The sequence below is a fragment of the Melanerpes formicivorus genome, unplaced genomic scaffold, assembly GCF_026170545.1.
Source record: "Melanerpes formicivorus ecotype bairdi unplaced genomic scaffold, bMelFor1.0.p_v2 SCAF_22, whole genome shotgun sequence".
Classification (NCBI taxonomy): domain Eukaryota; kingdom Metazoa; phylum Chordata; class Aves; order Piciformes; family Picidae; genus Melanerpes; species Melanerpes formicivorus.
In genome coordinates this window covers 11,656,557-11,668,518 of record NW_027142374.1, presented here as the reverse complement: position 1 = coordinate 11,668,518, position 11,962 = coordinate 11,656,557, and the positions used below count along the sequence as shown (strand labels likewise).

The 11,962-nt window shown below is 43.0% G+C and overlaps 1 protein-coding gene across 1 annotated transcript; it reads left to right on the top strand.

Moving 5' to 3' along the window:
- The first annotated feature begins 5,972 nt into the window (after positions 1 to 5,972).
- Positions 5,973 to 11,551, top strand: VMA21 (vacuolar ATPase assembly factor VMA21). The gene is made up of 3 exons (XM_068152179.1): positions 5,973 to 6,079; positions 7,831 to 7,940; positions 9,471 to 11,551. Exons 1-3 carry the CDS (start codon positions 6,024 to 6,026, stop codon positions 9,611 to 9,613), a joined length of 309 nt encoding a protein of 102 aa, XP_068008280.1. The 5' UTR covers positions 5,973 to 6,023; the 3' UTR covers positions 9,614 to 11,551.
- Positions 11,552 to 11,962: the final 411 nt, after the last annotated feature.

Below are 11,962 nucleotides of genomic sequence, written 5' to 3'. Positions count from 1 at the left end.
ACCAGAGCCCTGTCTCACAGCTGCTCTTTCTTGTACACCACCTCCTCTGGGGCTAAGCTCTAACCACATAAAAACATCTACTAATACTAAGTGGTTAACAGCTTCAAAGGCAATGCTGTACAACGTTGCTTGTTTGTTGCTGGGAAATCTCATTTTAAAAGGCAGACCCTTGGGGTCACTTGGCATTTTTGCAACATCAAGCAAGCCTTGTCACCTGAGCCTGTCACTGGCCCCGGTAATCACAGTCTCTTCACAGCTCCGGCTTCTTTTCAGATCATATGGTTTATTATCTTCCGTTCTGATACATTACCATGGAAACAAAGCTTGAAAAAAAAAATACAAGTAGGTGGGTTTGCTTTTAAATATTATTTGTTCAGTTTCACCTTTCCACCTCTGCACATGTTGAGGGGGATTCTTTTTCTCTGTCTGCCACTAGATGGTATCGCTTCAGCAGGGACCTTCCTGGCTGCTCTTCACCCTTGCTGAGATGCAGACATCCCGAAATGCTGGGGCAGAGCACCAGGTTCTTCTGTCTGCAGTCTGAGTTTCAAAAGGTGCTCACTATGTTGAATCGCAGAACATTAGGGGTTGGAAAGGACTTCTGGAGATCATCAAATCCAACCCCCTGTCAAAGCAGGATCACCTAGGACATGCCACACAGGAATGCATCCAGCCAGGTCATGAAAGTTTCCAGAGAAGGAGACTCCACAGGACAGCCTGCTCTAAGGCTCCAGCACCCTCACAGTAAAGTTTTCCCTCATGCTGAGGTAGAACTTCCTGTGTTACAGTTTGTATCCATTGCCCCTTGTGCTGACACAAGCCACCACTGAAAAGACACTGGCATCTTCCTCCTGACACCCACCCCTCAGATGTTTATAAATATTAAAGATCCCCTCTCAATCATGGAGTTCAGTAAGTACACAACAGGCTGCATTTTCATGTTGCTTTTAATCTCTTGCAGGCAGACTGCAAGGCAATTGACAGAGACCAGCTGAAGGGGCTGCTGCACAAATGAAGCTGAGGATGACAATAAAATGCTCAAGGCACTTGAAATTGCATAGCCTGAGCTGCCAGACTAACAGGCTTTCTCACTGCATTTGCTGGACAAACAGGAATCCCTTCACCAGCAGGCAGTCCTGTCCATTGAGCTTGCAGCCTTGCTGCTGGGACCATATCCCAGGAAAACAATTGTTCTGTACAGGCTCTGTTTTTTATATTCTTCAAGCATCCCCTGGTGATTGTTGTTGAGGACCTCTTAGAACAGCAGATCTTTGGTCTCAATTAAACTGGCAACTTCCTGTGCTTGGCGCACAGCTTCTGCTTGAGGGCAAATACAAATTTGCTTCATAATGCAGCAGGTAAGATAGGGCTGTAGTCTCCCTGAAATTTCAGAATCCTTGATGTATGAAACCTGAAGCAGACAGACACGACTTTATCTGCTCCAGATCTTTTACAATAAGTGACACCAAAATGCAAATAAAAAGCTTTGTGTCTCACAGTTGCAAAATCCCTCTCGCAGTTTTCTGTTTCCCTTATGTGCTCATGAAAGAAAAGCAGTTAAACGTGCAGGACATCATTCAGCACATTATTATTCATCTAGTAGGTGAAAGCATCAATGGGATGAGATATGAAGTAATTTTACATTAAAAATTAATGGCTTGGGCTATTAAGCCTTGAGTGGTTTGCTACTTTCTAATGATTGATATGCATCTTTATGGCACGTCGATGTGATGTGAGACTTAATCCACTTTGATGTTTCCTTGTTTTGTTGGTTAAACTGTCTTATGTCATTGCTTTTCCTACTGGGGGAACAAACAGGAAAGTCAAAGCAGCGGCAGAAAGAACATCATGTATCTTGTGATTAAATGTTTGCTGCACCTACCTTCGTATTTTTCAGTCATCTGATTTATATCTTAATTGTGATGGATTTTCTTGTCGATTCTCTTTAGTTTCGTTCACTGAGTAATCCATAAAGAAACAAAACTTGCTCACACATTTGGATTGGCTTTTGTGAGTGGCTAGCTGGAGTTTAATTAGAAGTTTTAAAGAACTAATTTAAAGTTTGAAGTTCACGTTATATAGCAAACCCTCCTTTCCTCCCTATCCGACTGGCTGTGGGCATCCACCTGGTCCATACAAGCCTCCTTTTGCCAGCCTAATGAAAATTGTCTCTCTTGTTGGATCAAGCAGCAGTGGAATCAAATGAAAGAAGGGTTCTCCTGCTTTAAAACAGTGTAAAATGGGTTGCTTTATATTGGAAGTATGTCCACGATAGCCACCCCTTCCTCCATAAGCACCAAACTGCCTAATCTGTGCTGCAGACAGGAGGGAGCTGCCAGCTGATCTACCTGCATTGCTGAAAAAAAACACCCCTGCTTTTAACAAAATTTACCTTCTCCCTCACATGTACTGGAGAAATCACAATAAAAGGCCTCACTATTCACAATCAGATGGGAGAAAATCCGTGCTTCAGTTTACACACTCCAACTGCTGGTGCAGTCCTTCAGCCTAGAGGAGGGAAATTCACTCGAAGTAAGGTCTGAGAGGCAAGCTAACAGCAGGAACTACTGAGAACGAAGTGCTCATTTCCTGATCTTACTGCTTGCAAGGAAAACAACTTTCCCTTAGATTTCTGCTTTTCCAGGATCATAGGTTGTAGGATACCAAGCTGGCCCATAAGAAGATGCCACCATGCTGGGCCACATGCTGTGTGGCACTATAACGAGGAGCAGGGCTGAGGCCACAGTGGGGCTGCAGGAGTGTTGGATGTCTGCACACTGCAGGAAAACTTGAGGAAAGAGTTGTGTGGAGTTAGTGACTCAGTAAAGATTTGGTATGGGGGAATGGTAAGATAGCAACATGGGTTCACCATAAAAGGGGAAATATGTTATTGCTGTGATATATGAGATTCAATTAAATGGCACCCAGAGCTATTGTTTGGAAGCTTGCGATGCTTTGTGTTCCTGCTAGAACTCTTACTTGGGCATAAACAATTAATTCCCCTGAGAATGAGATTGGTTGCATAGCAGAGATTGTAACACACAGGTCTTGAGTTGAAAAGCTGGGTTCAGATCTACCCTTTGATGGGTATTTAAGCATAGTAGAGTAGCTTCAGCAGGAACATGAATTAATAGCTTAAAGAGAGTATCATCTTAGAAATGCTTAGTGCTCAGCCAGTTATCCCAAAAGCAGGGTCATTTCCCTAGTGTGCAGGGTGCCAACAGAAACACAGAGCAGAGGTATTTTTATCTATCTCAGATTTGCACAAAGCCAGGAGCTAGGTTTTATTCCACAAAGGTCGCTCAACCTCATTGCAAGGTTTTATATACTTACACAAGTCTGGTTAACCTATGCCTATTTATTGTTATTCTACTTCCTGTGTGGTTTGCAGCTTCTTTGCCTTCAATTAAAGCAACAGTATCTAGAAAAATTAATAGCACCCCATGAGAGGGGCATCTCAGCTCAGAGGGGTGTGTGTTTTAGTATTACAATGGTATGTTAATGAGTAAAGTTCTCTTATTTGGAACACATATACTTGAGTATTGTGGTCAGTTTTGGGCCCCTCGCTACAAGAAAAACATTGAGGTGTTAGAGCAGGTCCAGAGAAGGGCAATGAAGCTAGTGAGTGGTCTGGAGGGAGTAGCTGAGGGAATTAGGGTTGTTTAGTCTGCAGAAGAGGAGGCTGAAGGCAGATCTTATCACTCTCTACAACTACCTGAAAGGAGGTTGTAACAAGGTGGACCTCAGTCCTTATCCTGAGTAATGACAGAAAATGGTCTCAAGTTGCACCAGGGGAGGTTTAGATTGGATGTTAGAAGAAACTACTGAAAGGGTTATCAAACACTGGAATAGGCTTCCCAGGGAAGTGGGAAAAGGTGAGGAGATGTGTTGCTAAGGGATGTGGTTTAGCACCAGACAGTAGAGTTAGATAATGCTTGGACTCAATAGTCTTAAAGGTCTCTTCCAACTGAAACAATTATATGTTACAACAGTTTTACATCTTCACAGTTCGCTGATAAAAGTTTCTTCTATAGACAACAAGTTCTTGTTTCCTAGGTCTTTGGTGTCTTCCTGCAGACTTGTTTTACTTTGATGGGAATTTCTTTCACAAGCTAGCCATTATCAATCTTTCAGCTCCTCTTCAAGATACAGTCCCTAGCAAGGCATATATTGTTCAAAGAAACCAGCTTTGCACCCCTGATTAATAGTCCTCATTAGAAGACCAGTGCAGTGTATTTAACCCTAGTTTAAATGGTGTCACCATAACCTAGGCATCTACTGAAACAGTTTTCACTTAGATAACAAGCCAGGCTGCAGGAGAGTGAAATCTGCCTGAGTGCTTTCATCTGCAACATCTGCTAGTTACACTGGGGACTGTTTTCTCTCAAGATTTGACCAGGAGAGCAGGAAACCTGTAGAAGAACATACATTGCTTTCAACAGGACAACACAGAGAAACATTGCTGTCTCCTACATATTAATACACAGTTGCAACCCAGATACTCAAAGAATACTTCTTGTGGAAGCTGTGAATTTTGGTGATGACATTTTCTGTTTCCCTTATGTCGTCCTGCCAGCCAAAAATGTATGGAGCTGTGAAACCATTCCACATCCTTCCCCATGCCAGTCTTGTCGATGGAGTTGACTTGGAGATGAATCCAGACTTAGTCCATCAGCTCATTCCCTGGGAAAGTTGTCTGCATGCTGCCACCTGCAGAAGTTCTGCTTAAAGTGTTTATGGGTGTGCATTTGCTTTGGTGGCAGAAATGAGCATTAGAAATTAATTTTTCAACCAACACCGTGCTGGAACAGAATCTAATGGGCTGGTTTGTGGGCCCTCTTGCTAGCAAAGCCCACTGCTGACAGCTAGGCTGTAGAGGGATTCCTCGTACTTTTGGCCATCTAGACAGCAAGCAGCAAGCCCTTTGCTCAGAACAAGTCTGGTTCTGCTCAGCCCACTTGCACTCGGCATTTCTGCTGAACTTGGTAGGGAGAGCAGACAGAGGCTGCCCTCTGTGTACATTTTGACGTTGTTTAGAGAACACCTTAGGCCTTGCCTGTGTTGTTTCATTTACAGTGCTTTATAATGGTGAGTTCATCATAATGTTATAAAGAATTCACAGAGGTCAATTTAAATTTGATTTGATTTAATGCAAGTTATGTAAGGTAATGGACAATAAAACAAATGCAGCGCTGGGCGACAGGGGAGTCTCCGCTCCACCAACTGCCGCAACCCACCCTTGAGTTCATCAGTCTTTCATGTGGTAGCTCTTCCGTATTCGCGCTTCTTCAGAGTTCACGATGCGCATGCTCCGACTGTTGTTAGGGGGTCGTTTTCTGCCTCCTGGTGGTCGGCGAGGCTGAAGCAAGTAGTCTTCCTCTGTGTCCTTTCCTTCAACCCGAGCTATACATTACCACATATAGACAGTCTTTGGCTTAAAGCTAATATTTAAGGTTACACAACACCCCCATATTCCCTTGCGCAAGCCCTTAGTTCCGCTAGCACGACCACAATACTGTGGTTTGACATTTGGCAACACATCAAGTTCCTGCATACAATAAGGCTATAACAAACATTTCTTTTAACCCCTTTAACAATAATGTCTTTATTTTTATCTCCAAAACCTCTGCTGTATAGCCTTGACCTTTCCCGAATGCACCCAAGCGCTGCTGCGCTCTACTGCGGTGCCACCACACACAGGCACGATCCATCTCCCCAACGGAAAGCCCTCCTAAGTGGCACAGCCTGCAGGGCCGTTTCCTGTCCGCGGTGAATCTGTACAGGGGATTTTTCCCTGTGCTGAGACAACACCTGCCAAGGACCCATTGCTGCAGCCTAGACCCCTGGCTAGCCAGCGGTCAGCATCGTCCCCTGTCCTGGCTCGGCGCTCAGCTTGCAGCCAGGCCGAAGCAGCCCAGCGGTTGCTGTGGAGACGGCGGCGCTGCCCCCCGCGCATGCGCCCGGCCCCCCGCCGGCCTTCCGGCCCAGAAGCTTCCGCAGTGCGCGGCGCAGAAGTGGTGGTTATGGAGCGTTACGGTCAGCCGCCTTTGAGCGCTGTTCCTGTGGCTGAGTTCAGGCAGTAAGTCTCAGAGGGGGTGGAAGGTTCTGTCGGCGGAAGGGACGGGCACCCCCGGGGGGAGGCAGGGCCTGGCGGTGGGCCGCGGCATGGCTGCAGGAAAGGATGTCTGCTAGGCCGCGGCGGGCGGGGAGCGCTCCCGGGGAGGCGGCGGTGCAGCCCCCGGAGGTGTCCGGCGGAGAGCGTCTGCCTGCGAGACTTGGGGAGCCGCAGGGAGCGGGGGAGGCCTCGGGTTTGGCTGGGTCTTGTCGAGTAACCCAAAAACCGACCGTGGAGGTTGTTCTGCAGCCTAAAGCTTCGTGTTAGCGCAGAGGCTATACACGAGTGTTTGGTTTCGCTGCCTAGGGAAGTGGTGAAGGCTTTTCAGTATAACAAAAGTATTTATCAATGGCGGTGTTGATAACTTTGGTCATCTGACTTTTTCGTGGCTAGGTGTTTAAGTAGAAAATTTCCATAGAGAAAGTTTGAATGGGGTTGTGTTTTCCACCCCGACAGACCTTGAGACAAACTCCAACAAAGGAAAAGACTCATTTTCTTTTATTTTCTTTTTTCTTTTTAACTTAGTGTGCTGCCTAAAGGTGTGACAGTATATGATCAGCAAAAAGCGCTGTTGGTGGTACTGTAAAAGCTCTGTGGGGCTCCACATCACTGCCTTTTAGTGACTGTCAGAGGATGCAGTTATGTATTTTTCCCACTTCCACTTACATTTCCAAAGACGTTTCAAGGATCAAATGTGATGCAACCTACAGTGGCACACACGTGTCTTTGAAACGACTTACATAAAAAATGCTGTGGAGTTTTAAGAATGCTGTATCCCTGACTGGAATTCATCTTTTATGCATATTTCTGTTTTAAAGCCTTTAAGGACACGTGCCATTGAATCTGGTAGTCTTTGAAAGTCAGAAGGGTGTTGCTTACCTTACCTGTTTACTTGGCATAAAATAATGTAGTCAGCCAAGCAGAGTGAGTGAAAACCGGTGGAAGCACATGCAAAACCAAGCCCTGTGTGGTGTGTTGTAGGTACAAAACTTGTTCTAGCAGATCAAGTTCAGAGAAGCCTTATCAAGTACATAATCCTTCATTCTGCCTTCTTTGCTCAAGGTCATCTAGGCTTAGGTCTGAAGGCCAAAAAATGTTTTGGTGTGTTGTCCCTGTCTTATGATTACTGCTACAGTTATTCCAACTCTCTCAGTGGAAACTGAGAAATTATTTGAAGTAGAGGAACAACACATAACAAAAAGGAACTTCACTTCTAGCTGTTAAAGTCATTCTTCTTACTTCCCTCTTTATCCTAGTCTGTAGGATAAATCATTTTTCTTAGACTTAGAGGGATTTTGGGGGGCAGGGGTGTTGGTGGTTGTGGGTTTTTTTTTTAAGAGGGAACTTGTCAAGCTGTAATGCAGAACACTGTCATGGTAAGTGCATGTGTATCTGATATTAGGTATTTAATAATTATGTAATAATACTCTGATAACTGTATTAATATAAACCCACTGTGTTGTTCGTGCTTGCAAAGCAACAACAGGGGAAAATCGAAAGGCTGGTTTTATCTTTGTTGTGAGCTTTGACTGGCAGAATCATTGCATCATTGTCAATATTGCAGTTTTTCTATTGCAGCCAACAAATGCTTCCCAGTGATGCCCCTACTCAGTTCTTGAAAAGTAATTGGCTTCTGTTTGGGACGAGTTCTTGTCCTGTTTCAGGCATATATCGTGTGACTTACTTCTGTGTGTAACTTTTCTTGTTTATTTCAGAAATGAGGGTTCATTAACATCAACTTTAAGAACACTTCTATTCTTCACAGCTCTAATGATTACATTACCAGTTGGGCTATATTTTTCATCAAAGGCTTATGTATTTGAAGGTAATTCTGTTTCTGCCACTTAGTATTGCTATTACCAGAAAAAAAAGAGGAAAAGCACAGTTCTCTAATAACAGCTTTGTTCCCCTTCCTGTTTTGAATATTTGTTTCCTTATGCAGACTAGAGGCCTTGTAATGTCTAATTAGAACAGAAAATGATAGAAATGGACAATGCATCCTTCCCTGCATTGTGGTCTGCAATCTGATATCTGCTGTTTGTTATACAGTGGTTTATAGAGTATTCAGGTGCATCATTCCCCTTAACCTGAAGGGTATCTGACACCACTCTGCAACAGATTTTTATCAGAGTCATCAGGGATAGGTTTCCTGAAGGTGTTGCAAACTGTTTGTTCAAGACAGAATAAGATTATTTACTGGATTTATTCTGCTTTTTAAAGAGCACTTGCATTTTTAAGTGTAAAGCAATTATGTCAGATACATGTTTTCAGATGTTGAATATGGTTGCTTGCAGAGCTTTCTTTTTGTTTTCCTTTTTTTTTTAGTTAAAGATATTTCAGTTCTTTCTTTGGTGCAATTCTGTCAAACTCCTAACAGTCACATTCTAGCCTTGATTCTGCAAGACTTTTAACAGCTTCCTAATATTGCAAGAATGAAGTATCTCCTCGAAAAACAGGGAGAAACAGATGTTTGCAAGAGCAGTTAATTAATATATTGGTTGTTCCAAGATGATTCTCCTTTGTTGTTTATTGCTGTATGTAGCTCTGAAGGCTGAAGCTGAAAGCTTAAGTATCTTTCAAGAGCCCTTTTAGCGTGGGGGGGAAGGGGGTTGTTGGCTTTTGTTTGTTGCTTGGGGTTTGTTTTTTCACCTGAAGTGTAGCAAGCTGAGTTCTAACTTGTGCTGTGTCAGTGAGTGGCAAGATCTGTCAGCACTGATAGGAGGTGTGATATTTTTAGTGTAGTGTGATATGGGGGGGTATGTTGGTTTGTTTTGAGAGTACTTGTTATTTGGTTTTTGTTGTGTTTTTGTTTAATGAAAAGAAATGATACTTTGATACTGGATCCCATGATATTTGAAGGCTTATTTCATGAGAGATGCATTCATGGATATCAATTGCTGAGGAATTACTGGTTTACAGTTTAAATATAGAAGGTAGAAGTCCTCTAAATTTAATGTTTCTACCACTTCATCCTCTCCTAGTGGCATGTGTATTACCAAATTATCACCCCCCTTCAATTTTCCTGCCCCACAAAGAGAGTTACACTTCTGAACAAAGGATGTTGATGTTTATTTGGCATTGGGAGATAGCAACAGTGAATGTTACAGAACTCTTAAGTTGTTGATATCAAAACCCAAGGTATTTTATATTAAATATTGAATAACTGCAGAACTGCTTTATCCCAGACATAATTCCAAGGTATTTAATTACCACGGTGCATTCCGTCCTATGAATGTTTCTGGGCTCAGTCTTTTGATGCAGGAATAAATTTAACCTTGGTCTTTAGGAGGAATTGTGATTTTGCTGTTTCAGTGTTCCTAATAACTAATGCTCTTTACTTTCTTTATTTTCTCAGGTACCTTAGGAATGTCCGACAGAGACAGCTATTTTTATGCTGCCATAGTTGCTGTAGTTACTGTTCATGTGGTACTTGCTCTCTTTGTTTACGTAGCGTGGAACGAGGGCTCTCGACAGTGGCGGGAAGGCAAACAGGACTAGTACGAAGATCATCTGATGTCTACAGACTGTAAATCACATTGTTGTGACCTGAAGGAAAAGCATTCTTCAAAATGTATGATACTTATGTGCAAGGATGAGGCTAATGCCTCAACTCAGGTTAGAATAACACTTGTGCTCACCTGAAATGATGTTGTCTCTAATGCTGATGGAAGTTGTTCTTTAGCCAGCCTCTACTGAGATGAGGAGGTCCTCACCTGCAATTAGAATGAAATAATTATATATTTTTGAAAGAAATCCTGTAGTTATTTTTGCCATTCCTAGTACTTTTCTGGCTTGCTCTGAAAATAATACTGGCCTGAAGTAAGCATTACATTTGTGGAGTAATTAAATTGCTAGTTTAAAAAGTTACGTGACTCACTGTCCAACGCAGTGGAAAAGATGGGATTTTACTTTGCTGTGGATAGTTTTCAGATTCATGGGGGTTGTTTTTAAACCCAGCCAGCCCCACACAGCTGCTCACTCACTCCTCCCATGAGAGCACTTTGGTGTTCTGTTTCATAAAGAACAACCTTTGCAAGTGACTTTGTGGAGGGGGAAAAAATTGTTTTCATTAATAGTAACTTGTACACTGTGAAATCATACAATGTTGATTTGTTTTTTCCCCTGGTTGTGTGTAGAAACTTTCTGTTGTCAAACCATAGTGAGATTTTTGTGTTGTAGGGTAATCTGAATTTAATTTCCCTGTTGTGTTGTTGATCACAAGCTTTTTAGTTTGTAGATCAAACATTCTTCCCAAGGTTCCAGCCATGCATAGGACTTCCTTAATGCTGATGATTGCTGTTAAGCTGTCATGCTCAAGGTCATTCTGTTAATTTTCCAGTTTGGTGTATTAGTTGAGTCTTTTTTTTTTCCAGAAGTGTGTTGCTTAACATAGGGCTTGGAATGGTTTTGGTGCTGCCTTTATCCATTGTAAACCTTATCCATAAGTGAGACAAAAATCCATGCCCAGCGGCTTGTGTTCCCAGGTCTCATGCCTCACGTCTCCACCCCGTCCCAGCTGTGCACAGCCATATACATTATGTCACACTGACACAAACTACTCCTTACATTTTGTTTCTACACCATTGACTTCTCTCATCCAGAGCCCATTGTCAGGTTGCTGCCAGTAATCTGGAGAACGGTGTCATAGTACTTGAAATACAAATTCAGTTTGTACATTGGCATATTGGCTTCCTGTTCTCCAGTAGATGAACTTTATGTTGTAGGAGCCTTTAATAAAGAACCACCCTTCAGTGCAAGATCCAGTAAAGAAGCCCATGTGATGAACAGTTTTGGAATGATCTCTTTAATACTGCTCGTGTATAGCACAGCTTACAACAAATAGATCAGCTATAGCACTGCCCAGTAACTTTTTATTTGGATCCATTTCTAGTGGAGAATAAATGGGAATATAGCTACCATGCTTTACTAGCTGAGTCTTGTGCTCTGTTTCATGTACAAGAATCCCTGGATACTAAGTCTGCTGGCCTGGCAGAATGGCTTAACAATGAAAATAGCTAATTTCTGCAGAGGCAGGAATTCCCTCTTTCCTTATTTTAAAATCACAGCAGCAGCGCCATGGACAGGCCAATAGCACTGCACTGGAGTGCTTAACCCCTGGACAAGCTTCACTCTGCACAGCTCTTTGTGATTTAGAGAGGCTCCCTCCCCCTCTCTCCCCCACCAAAAGGGCGTAAAAGGACCACAGCTTTTGGGGTCCACATGTTGTATCTACAACAGATGACCCTACCGAAGGACCTGGACAATGCCTGTGAAAACATCACTGGATCCAAGGAGTGGTGATATCTTTCCTTTGTTTTCCCCTCTTCTTAACTCACTCACTCTCTATTTTTTCCTCTCCCCCTTTCTCATTTTCCCTCTGTTCTGGTCCATTACCAAGACTTTTCACTGTCTCTAATAAATCCAACTCATCAGCCATTTAGTGTCGGTTTGCTTTAATTTACTCCAAAGGAATTTTTGAACCTTAGCATAACCTTTCCAGCTGCTCAGGGTTGGCTTGGGACACTGGGTCATGAGGCTGTCCCTAACTGTCCCATTTTGTCTCCTTCCAGCTGAGGAGGGGAGTAGACTGGACACCTGGGGTCCAGCTAGTGTCAATCCACCAAACAAATACAGAACCTGATAAACATTGTGGAGAGGTCAGCATTCTTGTGGCTGGGTAGTTTCCATAATGTAGTGATGTTACATTTTTTATGGTGTAGCGCTTTGAAGTGGTACTGTAAGTCTGTTAATTTGATTAGTAGGAATGGTTTTGAGATGACTTGTTAAAAAGACACAGATGGGAAAACTCAGTCTGCATAAGTCACTTCTCCTGGGTGTCATGATCCA

Excerpts from the sequence above, each read along its gene's own strand:
- VMA21 (XM_068152179.1), top strand. The coding sequence starts at position 6,024 with ATGGAGCGTTACGGTCAGCCGCCTTTGAGCGCTGTTCCTGTGGCTGAG. Across the intron at positions 6,080-7,830 it reads CCTGTGGCTGAGTTCAGGCA|AAATGAGGGTTCATTAACAT; the intron begins GTAAGTCTCAGA and ends TGTTTATTTCAG. Across the intron at positions 7,941-9,470 it reads AAAGGCTTATGTATTTGAAG|GTACCTTAGGAATGTCCGAC; the intron begins GTAATTCTGTTT and ends TTATTTTCTCAG.